Source organism: Rhinatrema bivittatum, chromosome 1 (genome assembly GCF_901001135.1).
Source record: "Rhinatrema bivittatum chromosome 1, aRhiBiv1.1, whole genome shotgun sequence".
Lineage (NCBI taxonomy): Eukaryota > Metazoa > Chordata > Amphibia > Gymnophiona > Rhinatrematidae > Rhinatrema > Rhinatrema bivittatum.
In genome coordinates, this window is record NC_042615.1 from 234,480,565 (window position 1) to 234,498,172 (window position 17,608).

The window sequence follows — 17,608 nt, forward strand, 5'->3', positions numbered from 1 at the left end:
TTTTAAAGGCGAATTTTAAAAGACCTACACCCCCCAAAGCCGGGAGTTACGTGCACAAAAATCTTTTTGAAAAAGGGTGGGGCATGGTCTGGGCGGGGCATGGCATTCCTAGATTTATGAATGAAATCTGCACATAAGTATTTATGTGACAAGCACGCACCAGGGTCCCCTATCTATTTACTTATTTACAAGATTTCTATTCCGCTATCTCTCAGATATTCTGTCCGATGCGGAGGTCAACAAGATAAAAACAATTTAAAGATACATACTTTACATAATAAAAATAACATAAAACCATCCTCACATCTACCATGTAACTTTACTTCTACTATGAATGACGTGTAAGTCCTGAAACAAAATAAAGAGGTTAGTGGGTTTTGAGGGGTGGAGCTAATGGGGTAAAAGGTAGGCGCAGAGCCATAGCTAGCCTATGATCAAAATGGCCTCAGCCAAAGGCGCCATGGCTCAAGGGTGCCATTGGTCCACCGCGGGGCCTGCAGTGTAAGACACAGGCTGGTGCCCCTTCAAAGCCTGTAGTTGAAACTTGAGCCCTGCAATTTCAACTGTGGCACTCTGTCTCTATGGATCCCTGCAGGTTTCAGATTTCAGCAGTTTGACCATGCAGTTCAAACAGCTGTTGTTTGAGCCACATAGGCTCCATAGAACAGAGCCCCGCAGTTCAAATAGAAGCACGGACTGGAACAAAAAAGAGGTGCAGTGCCTCTAGCAGGAGGAGCACACAAGACAATAATGACATGGGGACTTGTGAGAGAGAGTTCAGGAAAAAAGGGAGGCTATGGGAGAGCAGGGGAAGAATGGGGACTGTGGTTATAGAACATGGAAAGAATGGGGACTGCGGGTACAGAACAGGGGAAGAATGGGGACTATAACTGGGGAGTTAGGGGGAGAGCAGGTGAAGACGAGCAAGAGAAAAATGGCTGAGGTGGGAGGACAGGGAAAGATTGGGGACTAGAGCGTGAGAGCAGGGGAAGAACAGGGATTGTGGTATTGGGAGAGAGAGCAGGGGAAGAATGAGGTGTGGGGAAGTGATCAGGTGAAGAATGGGGACTGAGGGCAATAGGAGGAGATGAATGGAAATGGGGGAAACAAAGGAAGAATGGAGATGGGGGTAGGAGAGCAGGGGAAGAATGTAGACTTGCAGAGGAAAAGCTAGGCTGGGACTGGGGGAGGAGAGCAGGTGATGAAAAGGAACTGGGAGTGAAAGCAGGGGAAGAATGGGAACTAGGGAGAGGCAGAAAGCAGGGAAAGAACGGGGCCCCGGTGACTAGGGAGAATTGAAGGGACTTGTGGATTGGGTATGTGTAGTTTCAGAAGAGCAGGTAATATGAGACAGAGTGGGAAGCAGAGCAGAGACTTGTAAATGCAGAAAACCGGAATAGAAAATGAGCAGAGATTTGGGGCAGACAGTAAAAACTCATACCCAATTGGGTGGATATGAGTGGGTATGTATTAGATGAATTGGGAAGATATGAGTGATGGTGTGAATGACCTGGAGTGCTGGAGAGTGTGTAGTAGGAGGTTCAGTAGGGGTCAAAAGGCAGAAGAAAATTTAGTGGAAATTCATTTCTATTTCTAAGAACATAAGAAGTTGCCATATTGGGTCAGACCGAGGGTCCATCAAGCCCAGCATCCTGTTTCCAATAGATGCCAATCCAGAATACAAGTACCTGCAAGTATCCAAACATTAAATAAATCCTGTGTACTGTTTCTCTTTCTCCCTTATTGCACTGCTCATAGAGTCTGTCTTCTTGGGGGTTTCATTTTAGTTTTTGCTTGCATGTTTCTGCTTCTAATTTATAGGGATGTGAATCGGGCTTCGGACGATTGAAAATATCGTCGATATTTTCAAAATCATCAGAAATCGGGGGCTCCCCCAAAACGATAGGAAAACCCCATGATATTGTTCGTGGGGGTTCTCTTATCGTTTTGGGGGAGGGTGGGAAAAACGGCACACAAAAATAACCCCTAAACCCACCCCCGACCCTTTAAAACTAATCCCTTAGCTTCCCCCACCCTCCCAACCCCCCAAAAGCTTTTTACAAGTACCTGGTGGTCCAGTGGGGGATCCGGGAGCGATCTCCCGCTCCCGGGCCATCGGCTGCTACTAATCAAAATGGCGCCGATAGCCCTTTGCCCTTACCGTGTGACAGGGTATTCGTGCCATTGGCCGGCCCTGTCACATGGTAGGAGCACTGGATGGCCTGCGCCATGGGGGAAGCTAAGGGATTAGTTTTAAAGGGTCGGGGTGGGTTTTTTGTTTATCGGCTCGGGCGCAGCCAATAAACAGAACCGCGATCGGGCCGGATAAAAAAAAAACCACGATGTGAATCAGAACCGGAATCCGAACCGATTCCGGTTCTGATTCACATCTCTACTAATTTATGGTCCCTTTTAATCTGTATTATGTAAGGGCAGTCTGAATTCTGCTTGTGTGACTGTGACAAGGGATTTTGCTAGCATGTAGTGTCTGCATAAGAGTCTATAGCTTGTTCTGTTTTTCCAATAGGAGGTCTGTAGTAATAGTTGTAGTGCTGCCCATTCATAGGTAAGGTTGTTGTTTTGTGAGTCTTGATTGTTAGTGCTGTTATAGTATGACAGTTTGCTAAAAAGGATCTGAGTGTGTTCGTGCCAGGGTTTTGTATTGCATCACAATGTGCCTGGTAGTGGAGAGAGTTTGTTTTGTTGTCAATGAAATCTAGACCCTAAGTAGATTAATATAATAAAAAATCTTACAATTCATTAGAAGAGAAAAGGGTTCCTACTGCTTAAAAAGAAAGAGATCATTTTTATATTAGTATATGTTGGAGGTAGGTTGTAGATTTTATAATTATTGTGCACAGTTTAGAGATTTTTTATAATGAGTAGTATATAAAATTGAATGAAAGAACGAATAAATAATCAGTTGGGCAGAAGATAAGGTTCACAGTCATACAGACCTAAGGGTCATACTTTTGGGGTCAGGGTCACATATGTTTATTTATAGATTATAAATAATAAAGTAAAATTTTAAGTTAATAAAAAATTGAAAGCCTCCAAACTTCTGTTGTGCAGAGGATGAGAGTGCACATTTTTACTTGGCCATAGGTGCCAAATTGCCTGGGTAAGCTAGTTAACTAGGGGAGTTAGGAAATCCTCTCCTTTACATAAGCAAACAAACTGGGGAAACTGGTAATTGCATTGGCGTGTCTACTAAAATTCCCCCACTTACATAGAAGAGACAGCGTTTGCGCACACATGTAGGCACCTGTATAAAATTGTTCACACATGCATGCACATACAGCCTATTTTATACCATGCGCGCATAGAAGCACATATGTTATAAAATGGCCACATCTATTGGCATGAGCCAGCATATACACATACATGTGCACCCGCGTGGCTGTTTCAAAGTTACCATCCCCATATAGCTTCAGTTGCAGAAATCCACTTCTTATTTATGGTAATATTATTTTACCGGCCTATCTTCCTTCCAGCTTGTTGCAAGCTTCCAAGTTCTCTCCCCTTGTTGATTGTAACTTTTTGACTTATTCCTACTTATTGTTATCTTTCGTTTACGTGAATTTGTTACTCTTGTTTTTCCCTTTGTTAAATTGTAAACCGATCTGATATGGTAAATTTACTATGAAGGTCGGTATAAAAAACTGTTAAATAAAAAACTGTTAAATAAATAAATTATTTCTGGCATAAGCAACATGAAATCTGTTACCCCAGTTGGGATCCAGCCAGGAACTTATGACTTGGATTGACCACTGTTGGAATAGGGTACTGGACTTGATAGACCTTTGGTCTGACTCAGTATGGCAAATCTTATATACTTATGACTCTCTAATTTCCTGATGAGGGACTTTGTCAAACACCTTTTGAAAATCCAGATACACTATATCAATTAGTTCACCTTTGTCCACATATTTATTAACCCTTTAAAAAATGCAACACTTTTGTAAGACAAAACTTTGCTTTGCTAATTCTGTGTTGGTTCTGCCCCATTAATCTGTATCTATCAAGATGATGACCAATTTTGTTCATCAGAATAGCTGCTACTATTTTGCCTGGTATTGATGTCAAGCTTACTGGTCTGTAGTTTCCCAGATCACTTCTCAAACCTTTTATTAAAAAGTGTGTTACATTTGCCACCCTCCAATCCTCAAGTACTGTAGATCTCTGAGGAGTATACCATATGGACCTGGTGATTTATTATTACTCTTTAGACTGTCAGTTTGCTTTATTACATCTTCCTGGTTCATTGTGATTTGCTTCAGTTCCTCTGAATCATTGCCTTCAAAGATTGTGTCCAGTGTAGGTATCTCTCCAATACGCTCCTCATTAAAGACCAAAGTAAAGAAATCATTTATTTTTTGCTATGGCTTTGTCTTTCCTGAGCCATTTTACCCCTTGGTCATCTAGCAGTCTAACCGACTCCCTCACAGGTTTCTTGCTTGAAATATACTTGAAAATGTTTTATTTTGGGTTTTTGCCTCTCTGGCAATCTTCTTTTCATTTTCCCTTTAGATCTGCCTTATTAATCCTTTATATCTAACTTGCCAGTACTTATCCTCTTTCTCATTTTCTTCATTTGGATCCATCTTCCAATTTTTGAAAGATGTTCTTTTGGCTTTAATAGCTGTGAGGGTTTTTTTCTGTGCGTTGCACCAGTAATGAGAAGGCTAATGTCTGGAGTGGCAAATCCACACTGATGACATTGAAAGCAGGAATCCTGGGTATCTTCCGCATATGCCAACCACCTTTTCCTCTGATTAAGCCCTCAGGTGCTGGTGGCCGCTGCGACATGAGAATCTGGAGAAGCCCCCGATATCAACAAGGAATATGAAGCTTAGAATCAGAATGAGGAATTAGAGCACACCAGGAATCCAGGAAGAACAGGCAGGTATACTGAAGATAGAATCCAGTGATGAAGAAGTCTTCTAGATACAGGAATGGAGCCAGAGTATGAGAACCTGAAGGTAGGCTCAAGCTCTAGCAACTGAATCATGAAACTGCGTCAATGTAAATATGTCTGTATAGGAAACATGATAGCTGCTGGGGAAAGTAAGGGACACAAAGCTGGGAGGACTGGATAGATAGTCCAAGCAGTTCAAAGTACCACTCACAATCTGGAGATGAATTTGGCAACAGATATTTATAGAACCCCCTCCTTCAGGGATTGCTTCCGGATGACCCTTTGCATTGCTTTGCAAATTTCTTCAACAGACAAGGTGCATGAAGGTCAGATGCATCAACCCAAGATCTTTCTTCAGCACCATAGCCCTCCCAATGGACCAAATACTGTACTCTAAGTCCAGAATCTCCTTAACCTTGAATCAGACTGGCCATCAACAGAACTGGATCCAAAGGTATTCCTTGCCTATTGAAAGGACCTGCGTGGCCAGCTTCAACAAGGAGATGTGAAAAGAGGATGGTATCATAAAAGTGTTGGGAAGCTGAAGACACATGATTCCTGGCTTGATTTCCTCAGTAATGGCATATGGCCCTATGTGTTTGGGACTGAGCTTTAGTATAGGGACGCTTCAAATGTTGATTCATTGTAGACAACTAAACCTTATCAAAAACCTGAAACTGGGGTTCATATCTACGATACAGTCAGTGAATTGCTTTTTTCTGAGTAATGGTTTTCTCCAAATTAATGTGCATCTGTACACACGTTTTCTATATATGTTGCACCAAGTCGTCAGCCACAGGAATGAGAAGCAAGAAGTAGACAAACTGTGAAGAATAAAGAAACCCTTGTAGATTCACTAACATGATTGTTGTGAGCAAACTCAGCCAAAGGGAGCAATCTGGCCCAAACATTCTGATGAGCAGAGATGAAACATCTATGGAACTGCTCAAGATCTTAGTTGGTCCTCTCCATAAGGCCATTAGTCTGAGATGGTATCCTGATAAAAATTGCTAATTGATACCCAAATCTTTACAAAAAGCCTCCCAGAATCTAGAAATGAATTGGAACCTCAGTTCAATACAATAATGGTTGAGATTACATGTAAACGAGCTATCTGTTTAATGAAAATGATGGCCTGTTGAGGAACTGAAAGCAGCTTAAAGATGGTAATGGTGTGTACCATTCAGTAAAAACAATTCACTACCATTAAGATGGCAGTACAATCAGTGGAAATCAGAAGGCCCAGGATGAAGTCCACAGCACAGAAGAAATCAGGAGCAGGTACAATTCATCTGAAGTTTTGGCATGAGAACTTTAGTTTCAGCACATGCCAGACAGGCCAAGACATAAGTCTTACAGTCTTTGCACAGGGAAGGCCTAAAAAAATCCCTGGAAATTAGTTCAAATGTTTTCTTAATCCCTGCATGTGCAGAGAGTTTGGAATCATTCCCCCATTTGAAAAAAATCTGGGTGATAAGTTTCTGGAACAGAAGTATGCCTGATGGGAAGTCCTACAGAAGGTTTCTGGACAAAAGATTCCCTATGAATTTTCTCCATCAGATCACTCTTGACTGTGTTTGCAATGATCTTGGAGGTTGGTATAATGGGGACTTTATTGCAAGGTATAGGGGTCTCCTCAGAGGAAAACTGTCTGCCTTAACACCCTTGGAGCCAGGATGACAGTAGATAATGAACTGAAACAAACAAAGAAATGGCCCGAGCTTGCTGGGGCTTCAAACATTTTGTAGCCTTAACATAAAGTACATTTTTATGATCTATAAGGATTGTAATTGGAAAGGTAGCTCCTTCCAACAGGTGTCTCCACTCTTACAAAGCCCACTTAATGGCAAGGAGTTCTCTGTTTCCCATATCATAGTTGCATTCCATAAGAGAGAATGTTTGGTGGATCCGAGAATCTGGACTGGGTCTTTGAGAAAAGACTGCACTTGGACCAGCCTGGAAGGCATCTACTTCTAAGATGAAAGACTTGGCTCGATCAGGGTGTTGCAGGATTAGAGTTGATGCAAAAGAATTACTACAGTCCTTCAAAGGCCTGCTGAGCTTGGGAATTCCAAGAATTCTTTAGCGTGCTCTTACGTGTAAGCAGGGCTTAATTTGTAGACCAAAAGGAAGTGGAACTGTGGAATAAGTGGAGGGACATTGGGCTGGGGGTGACCTATATGAGGAGGAGGGGCCAGTTGTGAACTCTCTCCTACACATATGCACACACTCATATATATGAACACATTCAGTAGCAGCAGAAGCAGTAGGGATGACAGGGATTCACCTCCTGTTTCTTCATCCATTCCCATTTTCTTTCATGCCCTTGCCTTTTAATTGTACCAGGAAACTGCACAAAAATCAAGGCCGTGTGGCCATAATTGAAGCTTTGCTTATTGACACTAGTGCACATAAGCTTCAAATTTATGCTAATTCAACCCCTTTTTGTTTCTGTTTTTTTGCTATGCAACATCAGCTTCAGAACCACCCCTTCGCTTCCTATTCCATGTAGAAGAAGAGGGGAGGTGGGACAAGAGGGAAAGGGCTGGATTAGGGAGTAGAGAGGTAGTTCTCTGCCCTGTCTGCTTCAGTCTCACCTTCTCTTCTCCTCTTCCCTGCAGGCTGCCTGAATGGGAGGGACCAAGTAGAACACCTCTCCTGCTCTGTCTCTTAAGTCTGAAAAGAAGTGGTGGAACTGCGTTCCAGGCCATTCCCCCTCAAATGAAGCCCTGCGTGTAAGGGCAGTAAGTGGAGCCATTATCTCTGAGACGTTTTGAATGAAGTACCGATAATAGCATAGCGCAGAAAACATTGGAACACCTTGAGACCCAAAGGTATTGGCCAATTAAACAGTGCGGTTATCTTATCTGGGTCCATTCAAACCTTTAAGCCGAAATTAGATATCCCAAGAAGTGGACTTGATTGTATTAAAACACAAACTTTCGGTAAAGCTGGTACTGGCAAAGATGAGAAAGTACCTCCACTACATGTTTCCTATGGGTGACCAGGTCTGGGGAGAAGATCAAGATGTCGTCAGGGTAGACCTCGAGGAGGAGATCTAAAAAAATATATCATTGACAAAGACTTGGAATACAGTAGGAGTGTTACAAAGTCCAAAGGGCATGATCGTATACTCATAGTGCCCATCCCTGGTATTGAAAACAGTTTTCCACTTGTCACCTTGTGAGATTCAAATGAGGTTATAGGCCCCCTATATCTTCAACTTGGTAAAAATCTGGGTGTCCTAAAGTCTATCAACGAGTTCAGTATTAGCAGCAGGGCGACAAGGTGAGCAGTCTTTGTAAGAAAGACCTTTGAGTTTATTGCATATAGTAATTATTATGAAATTTCTAACTATACATATATACATATTAGGGATGTGAATCGTTTTTGAACGATTAAAATTATCGTCAGATAATTTTAAAATCATTCTAAATCATTAGAGTGCACGATACAATACAAATGCCCCCGATTTATCATCAGGGGCATTTGTATTGTATCGTTAAATAGGGCACGGGAATTATTTGGGGGAGGGCGGGAAAACCGGCACACCAAAACAACCCCTAAACCCACCCCGACCCTTTAAAACCAATTCCTTACCCTCCCCCACCCTCCCGAACCCCCCCCAAAATGTTAAGTTACCTGGTGGTCCAGTGGGGGGGGGGGGGTCCCGGTGTGATCTCCCGCTCTCGGGCCATCAGCGCCATTTTGGCTGCCACTAATTAAAATGGTGCCGATGGCCCGATAAAAAAAAACAACCCACCCGACCCTTTAAATCGACCCCCCTTAGCCTCCCCTACCCTCCTGACCCTTTTTTTTTAAGGCCATCTTTACTCATCAGCCCCCCCCCCCCATAGGGGCTGATGAGTAAAGATGGCCGGCGCCATCTTTAAAGATGGCGCCGGCCATCCAGTGCTCCTACCATGTGACAGGGGCCGGCCAATGGCATGGATACCCTGTCACATGGTAAGGGCAAAGGGGCATCGGCGCCATTTTATTTTTAGAACAGCTGATGCCTGGGAACGGGAAATCTCTTCCCGAGGCCCCCCTGGATCTCTCCTCCCCCCGAGGCCCCCCCTGGACCACCAGGTAATTTTAAAAGGTTTTGGGGGGGGGTCGATTTAAAGGGTCGGGTGGGTTTTTTTTTTTAGCGGTGCGGGCCTCCCTAAAAAAAAAAAATTAGCGATGTGAATTGGAATCGGAAATGATTCCAATTCACATATCTTAACAATCAGATTCCCCCCCCCCCCCCCCAGCCGAATCTGATCGTTAAGACGATCTGGCACACGATTCACATCTCTAATACATATATTTACATTTTTACAGATAGTCTATGTTCCAAAAGACAGATAGAGCCTGCATTCATGAGTAGCCCTCTTTCTGTTCAAGCTTGTATATTTATAAAACAAATGCATAATGGTAGCATTGACATCCTTAGGATTGTTCGAATAGATGTTGTGTGGTAACTGGAGGCAGTAGAGGAGGGTCTATGTCGCTGTTCTCTATTCCTATAAGGAAGATCCAGTGGATGAGAAGAGAGAGGCCCAGATAGAAAGGGTCATTAGTGACAGTTTGTTTGCTTTACATTCTTTCAGGAGATGAAACACACCATGACTCTGATGGACCTGTACTCAGTAGGTTAGGAAGGCCTAGGCAGCATGCCATAAAACTACCACCCAGTCCAGAGTCTCAAAATGAGTCAGAAGAGGAGGAGTCTGCAGTCTGTAGTAGCCCCAGAGAAAAATGAGATATGGCAAGAGATAAAAAGCATATCCAGGCTTTGATGCAGGATGAGAACATGGCCACCTATATAGCTTGCTGGTGAATCTGTAGATGTATTCCCTGCAATTCCTTCTCACTCATATTATATGCTGCCACCTTCTCCTTTTCATCATTGGATCCTGTAAGATGAGCATCTTGTCCCTCTGCAGGGCATGAAGCATGCAGCAGGCTAGAAAAATGTCAGAAAGCATTGTTGGGTTGTAGAAAAGAAATCTTCCTGATCTGTCCAAGCAGCAGAAATGTGTTTTGAGTAGGCCAGAGGTTCTCTCGATGATTACCCTGGTCTGCCAGTGGGCCCTGTTGTAGCAGATATCTGAAGCATTTGTGGGTATGACAGTGGGATATCCTCTATCACCTGTAGGGGAGAAAGCAGAGAAGAGCAGAGTGAGATATCCAAAGTTGGTAGGCAGCAAGTGAGAGAAAGGGGATTGAGTGAGAGGGAAGTGGAGGGGTGAGTGACTGAGGTAACTGAAAGGAAAGGGGGAAGGGCAAAGGGGAGTGAGAAGAAGAGGAAGAAGGGTGCATGTGTGTGAATGAACATGTGTGTAGATGAGAGACAGAGAAGAGTATTTGTGTGTTCCCTCCTCTCCTGCCCTCCCTTCCCCAACCCCACCTCCCCTCCACTTTTCCAGGGCATTCTCAGGGAGACTGGAAATAAAAAATTCCTGAGCATGGTGTGGGGAACATTTTTTATTCTTTTAGTTTTAATTATTGGGTGCTGTTTGATATGTCTGCTGTTTTGAAATATTTAAAGTGGTTTTGGGGAAATATTTAAAGTGGTTTTTATCCTTATTATTTTTTAAATGCTCTATTCAGTATCTGTTTTTAAATATTGTTTTTATTAATATGTTTCTATTATGATGAATGATTATTTCTTGATTTTGTTTTATGAGAAATGGTGTTTGGTTTTTTGCATTAGTCCATTGCATATAAGTCTGGCTGATAGGGGAAAGAGGGAGCAAGACTGCTGGGGCCTGGGAGGGTAGGAAACTGAAACTCCTATTGCTTCTGTTTCTCTGAGATGGGAATTGGAATGTGATTTTCTCTGTGTCATTTTTGGGCAATGTGCATCTGAATATTTCTATATTATTTCTCTGGCGTTATAATGCAGGCAGAGTCTGGCTTTTGGGGGTTTCCAGTTCAGCTTTTGTCTCCATGTTTCTCTTTCTAATTTGTTGTCAATTATTCGGTGTTTGGTGAGGGGCCAGGTAGTGTTCTGTAATGAGGCTGCAGTGATGTGTGCAGGTCAGAAATGGAAAATTGGTCTCCTAATGGTCAGAAGTGGAAAAACTGGAAATTTTGAAAAATTTATAAATTTAACATCACAGTCCTTGACTCTTGGTCTTATTCTTTATCAGAGAATGTGTTTGTTTGCTTGCAGTACCATGGAGGGAAAGGGCAAGGCTGGTGGGCCTGACTGTAGGCAGGGACGTTTTTGCCCATAGACTGTTCACAACAGTCTGTCAGTTTGATAAAGCCCCCATGAAAGGCTTCTAAAAAAAATTAAAAAGACATGGGATAGCAGGCAGTGTAGTTATGAGGATTGCAAACTGGTTAAAAGACAGGAAACAGAGAGTAGGATTAAATGGTCAGTTTTCTCAGTGGAGACAGGTAAATAGTGGAGTGCCTCAGGGACCTGTGCTTTTTAATATATTTATAAATGATCTGGAAAGGGGAATGACGAGTTAGGTGATCAGATTTGCAGATGACATAAAAATATTCAGCATAATAAAATCACAGGCAGATAGTGATAAATTGCAGGAGGACTTTGGGAGACTGAAAGATTGGGCTTCCAATGGCAGATGAAATTTAATGTGGACAAATGCAAGGTGATGTATAAAGGGAAAAATAACCCATGCTGTAGTTAAATAATTTTAGGATTTACCAACCAGGAAAGAGATCTAGGTGTCAAAGTGGATAATATATTGAAATTGTCAGCTCAGTGTGCGGCGGCAGTCAAAAAAGCAAACAGAATGTTAGGAATTATTAGGAAGGGAATTGTGAATAAAACAGAAAATGTCATAATGCCTCTGTATTGCTCCATGGTGAGACCACACCTTGATTACTGTGTACAGTTTTGGTTGCCGCATCTCAAAAAGATAGTTGCAATGGAGAAGGTATAGAGAAGGGTGACTAAAATGATAAAGGGGATGGAACAGCTCCCCTATGAAGAAAAGCTAAAGAGGTTAGGTCTGTTCAGCATGGAGAAGAGATGGCTGAGGGGGGATATGATGTAAAATCATGAGAGGTCTAGAAAGGGTAAATGTGAATCACTTATTTACTCTTTCGGAAAATAGGAGGACTAGGGGGCACACCATTATTTTAGCAAGTAGCACATTTAAAACTAATCAGAGAAAATTCTTTTTCACTCAGCGCACAATAAAGCTCTGGAATTTGTTGCCAGAGGATGTTGTTAGTGCAGTTAGTGTAGCTGGGTTAAAAAAAAGTTTGGATAAGTTCTTGGAGGAGAAGTCCATTAACTTCTATTAATCAAGTTGATTTAGAGAATAGCCACTGTTATTATTGGCATCAGTAGCATGGTATCCACTTAGTGTTTGGGTATTTGCCAGGTACTTGTAGCCTGGATTGGCTACTGTTGGAAAAAAGAAGAAGGGCTTGATGGACCCTTGGTCTAACCCAGTATGGCAATTTCTTATGTTCTTTTGTGCATAAAACAGAGAATGTCATAATGTCTCTGTATCGCTGCAAGGTGAGACCGCATCTTGAGCTATTAGGGATGTGTATTCGTTTCAAACGAATTTTGAAAACATAACTAATAAGAGCAATTCATTTCATTTGGGGTCCTGAAGCGAATTGGGAGCCCCCCGACAGATCAGGTAAGAGACCCTGGCTTTGTGCTTGGGCCTAGACTGCGGCCCCTATTATGGGCCTCAGCCTAAACTCTAGGTGAGGCTACGGCTTTGTGCCTAGACTTAGGCCCAATGCATTAATTTCAAATGAATGCAACAAATAAAGTTTGTTTCATTCAAGGGACCCCCAATTTGGTTTGGGGCCCGCCAAATGAAAAAAATTGCCCTTATTCATCACGTTTTTCAAATTCATTTGAAATGAATGCACATCCCTAACCTTGAGAACTGTGTTCAGTTCTGGTCGCTGTATCTCAAAAAAGATATAGATGCACTGGCGAAGGTACAGAGAAGGTCAACCAAAATGATAAAGGGAATGAAACAGCTCACCTATGAGGAAAGACTAAAGAAGTTAGGACTGTTCAGCTTGGAGAAGAAGTGGCTGAATGGGGGATATGATATAGTTCTATAAAATCATGAGAGGACTAGAATGTGTAAATGGGAATCAGTTATTTACTCTTTCAGATAATAGGACTAGGGGGTGCACCATGAAGTTAGCAAGTAGCACATTTTAAACAAATCGAAGAAAATTCATTTTCACTCAAAGCATAATTAAGTTCTGGAATTCATTGCTAGAGGATGTGGTTAAGGCAATTAGCTTATTTGGGTTTAAAAAAGGTTTGGACAAGTTCCTGGAGGAGAAGCCAATAAACTGCTATTAGTGAGGTTGACTTAGGAAATAGCCACTACTTATTACTGGCATTAGTAGTATGAGATCTATTTAATGTTTGGGTAATTGCTACATACTTGTATCCTGATTGATGGCCCTTCTGTCTGACCCTGTATGGCAACTTCTTATGTTCATTTCATTTCTAGGGTTTCTATTAGTGTGAATCTCTTGCCCTTAAACGTTTCTACAGGGAGGACTTGGTGGGGGAGGACTGCCAGAGTGGCAACACAAATGGATTAGCTCCCAGCCGCCGGAGACCCTTGCTATGCCTCTGCTTCCAGCGCAGCATCTATATTGCCTTCCCTTATGGCTACAGGCTGCACTAGAAGCATAAGCTTAATGTAAGCTAATGGTTCCAGCGCTGGAGGTGCTGGGAGTGCAACAGAGAGTCCTTTGTTCCCGACAAATTAAAATAAGGTACTGGGGGGGTGGGAGATCAGAGGAAGGTGGTACTCGGGGGGGGGGGATGGGAGGTCGGAAGGGTGGAAGAAGGCAGTATCCACGACCATTGTTAGCGGGAGGGGACAGGCTGAACATAAAAACTGAAAACAAAAACTGGCACAGGGAGCCTCTGCTCTCAAAAATGTTTTTAGGGGGGCTGACAAGAGAACATCCTGACAGCACTTTCTTAAGATATTGTGGTGGGGAGGGAAGAGATTGCCCTGGAGGCCCCTAGATTTGAAAGCTTTTTCCTTGTTATGAAAGCGCTAATTGGCACATTATCTGGCCACTCAAGGTGGCATAACTTTAGACCTGCTCTGAAGCAGATTTAAAGTTTTCCTGCTAACTTAGCTGGATATACCAGATATTCGGCTAGGCTGGCCCCTCCCCGGAACGCCCTCCAACCCCCCATTTTTTATCCAGCTATAGTCTACCCAGATAACTAGTTATCTGGGTAGAATTCAGCAGGATAAGGACTGAGTATAACCACCTAAGCCATTTAGATGGATAAAAGATTAGGGGTCATTTGTCTAAATGGCTTTTGAATATGGACCTCAGTATTGTTGCTGCATTACCTCGTAACAGAAAGCTCTAAAAATTAGACTTTAAAGTTTCATCAAATGTAATTTATTTGAGTTTAATAGAAAATTTATGCTGCACAATGTAACATTTCAAAAATGACTAGTCTTGTATTAGTTGCTTAACATGTTTTCTCCTTGCTCATAAGGTTATAGTTAATACAATATTTAGCATGAAACAGAACTTGGCACTTTGCTGTAGCATTGTACAGTATTTCCTCTTGTGTAATGCACTGTAGAATTGGCTAATCTATTCAACACTGATGTTTTCTGTCACTATAAGATTAAAGGTAAGAACAAATAAGGTTTATATTCTTGATTTTTATAGACTTTTATTAAAAACAGAGGGTGCAAAATTGCTATTTGGAAATTAAACACAATGTTATGTGTCTTTTTATTTAGGAAGCATGCTTCTAGGAGTGTGTTGCCTGAAAATGTTGTCAAATAATTTATCTAAATGGATGTGTACTGAAAGGGCGTATGCTGGAGAAAAAGAAAAGCTTGCCAGGCAACCAAACAATGCAGAAAAGCAAGAATGATCAAATCTTTGTTTTCACATCCTATCATTTTGGTATTTTTGCCTTGTTTTCTTTATTCAAACATATAATTTTATGGATTGGCATTGTAGTACATGGATTTGAGTAATTACAAGCTATCAAATAAAAAATAAACTTACAGTACTTGTAGTTTTTCCCATTAAGTGGTAGCTGCCAGTGTTGATTTATTTATTTTTTTTAAATTTTCATTGTAGTTCTATATTCTGCTTAAACTGTATTGAAAGAAAATATATTTTAGTTGGGCTTCCTTTTTACCTTTTGCAGGTGAACAGCCCTGTGGCCAAAACATCCTACAGTAATTTTTGTCTGTGGCCACTTCTCAAGGAGCCTTGCAGCATCTTGTGTGGTGACAACTTTTGACCTTTCGCTCGCATGTCTCTCATGGACAAACATAAAGTGAAACGGCAACGCCTCGATCGCATATTTGAAGGTTAGACACTATAATTTGCAATAAAGTTGCCTTAACTGATTTTTATATGTTAACCACTTTATTGAAATTAGATCTTCTTATTTTACAATAAAACACTATGTATCTATATGTTTTTTCCCATTAAAAATAACTCTAGGAATTTTTCATATTTGTCTAGTAATCACTAACGTTGTGAGGAAAAATCTCCTCACAATGGTTCAAAATAGAATTTTGTAAACAAAAATCTGTTTGCTGGACCTCCAAAGTGATTTGTAAAATTAAATAGTTTTACATAGATCTTAATATGAAAATAGAATTGAAGAACAATCAGCCTGGGTGCGATAAAGGAGACTTATTTCCTGATTTTCATTGGGGCTGAAAGGAGGGAAAAAGCTCAGTGAAGACTTGAGAGGGAAGAGACTTCTGTCTGGGGCTAGACTCAAGTGAGCAGAGAAGTGAGTAACTATTCAGAAAATCTGTAATTCTGCCTGTGTTTTTGGAACTTTTGGACTGTGCTGGTTTTCCTGCCTTTTATGGGACCGTAATTTTGTTTTTTGGATTTTTAATAAATTCCTTTTTTCTGGTTTGGAACCCAACTTCAGTGTGGATAGTTCTTTTTGTCTGCAAGTTTCCCCTTGGGTCCCATAGCATATTCTATTATTCCCCAATAGTGGGAACTCTAATTCCAGGGTGCAGGCAGGCTTTTACCACCCCTGCAGTCGCCCCCTGGCAAAGAGGAATTACTCTTGTAATTTTTAAATCTTAATATGGACCTCTAGAAATAAAAACCACTTTGTGAAAAAATGATAATTTCAGATTGTATACACTAGGAACCCCTCCGTGGTATATCTGCTTATATAATGTTTCATTATTAAAAAATTATGGTAAAAATGCATTATTTGGGCTTAGGACAAGTTACAAGTTATACAGGAATTGGAATTGCTGACCATGGGACCCTTGACCATGTTTGGGTTTCAGGATAGCCAAAATATGAATGTTTGGAAATCCCAGGAACCAAGTGTAGTTCTTTGCTTTCCATTGGAGTTATGTTTTTCATGGGAAGACCATTTTACATTTATTTTTGGTCCCTGATTGATTGACCTCAATCTAGAGAAATCCATTGCACCATGGTATTATTTGGTTTTGCTGGTTATTAAAGAATTTTTCTGTTTAGAGAAATCCATATGTTAGTATTATACCACAATATCTGCTCTTCTTTACATAGAATTTTTTAAAAGTCTTATGCTCTCTTCAGTAATAATGTACAAATATTAGAAAGCATGGCTTTCAAAAAAAATCTTTCTTTTAAATCTTAAACATTTTTTCCTGCTTACATACCTCCCCTTTATATATCCCAGGCATTACAGTGGGCCTTTGTGTAGGGGTCATAGCCCATGTCTCCTTTTGAAACTCTGTGCACATGCATGCTTGGCTAGTATGTGTCACTGCACTTCAGTGACTAGGACTCTCTCTCCCATAAGACTGAGACCACTATTCCACAGTATCCTCAGTCCCTGCACACTTGAGACCTGGCTAGATGCTTCATACTGCATATTTACAACATATGCCAATAAAAAGTAATGTATCAAAATTATAAATATCTTGTAAGATACCAAAGAAATAACTTAATTATGTTGCAGTCTTATTTATCATCAGTTAACTGCACAGTACAATCCAAGGGCATACTTGGAGAGAGAAAACTGTAGTAGCATCATCAGCTTGGTATCATCCATTCTACTGCAGCCAGAGGTTAGAGGCTGCAGTACAAATCCTTTTATTTTAAGAGACAGAGGAACCTCTGGAGAAGCTGGGAAATCTCTCAGGTTTAGGACTGGAAGCTATGAAACTCTGCATCAAACTCATTTTCCAGCTTTGGGCATGGTCCAAAATGCATTCTTCAGTAAATATACAATTTTAAAATGCCTTAATATATCATGATGTATGTATATTAACTACTATTGTACTGAAATAGAACTTTCACAATTTTATCTAAATGTTCAACCTTGTAGTCTTTAGACTTGTTTATAAATAGCTCTTTCTTCTTCAAATGCACCAAGAAATCATTTTGTTTTGAGACAGTCAAGTTTAGTAGGTTGTTTGCAGTAATCTGACAGGGAAAAAATTCTGTGCTCTGAGAGTAATGTTTGTTTAGGAATTGGCAGTGGACAACTGATTGTCGTATACAAAGATTTGGTTGCAGAACTCTGTTGATAGAACCATATACCCCATATAACTATGTTTTCTCTGCAGTTTGGATAATGTGAAAATATTATGCTACAGCTGTGTCATGGCAAGTCGTGTAGATCTGGGCACGGGATCTAGTGTAGATCTAGGACAATACTGGTACAAATTTCAGTAAGAGAAAGGTTGAGGCATGTTAAATATT

The 17,608-nt window shown here is 41.1% G+C and overlaps 1 protein-coding gene across 2 annotated transcripts in view; it reads left to right on the forward strand.

The window, feature by feature from the left end:
- CTBP1 (C-terminal binding protein 1) overlaps window positions 1–17,608 on the forward strand; it is a 943,073-nt gene that overhangs the window by 203,722 nt on the left and 721,743 nt on the right. The window contains exons 2-4 of one of the 2 annotated variants that reach the window (XM_029592702.1): window positions 4,781–4,982; window positions 7,540–7,752; window positions 15,078–15,243. In XM_029592702.1, coding sequence (XP_029448562.1) covers window positions 15,186–15,243 — 58 coding nt within the window. In that variant the 5' untranslated portion in view covers window positions 4,781–4,982; window positions 7,540–7,752; window positions 15,078–15,185. The remainder of the gene's footprint in view (window positions 1–4,780; window positions 4,983–7,539; window positions 7,753–15,077; window positions 15,244–17,608) is intronic. The other variant, XM_029592698.1, reaches the window with a different exon arrangement.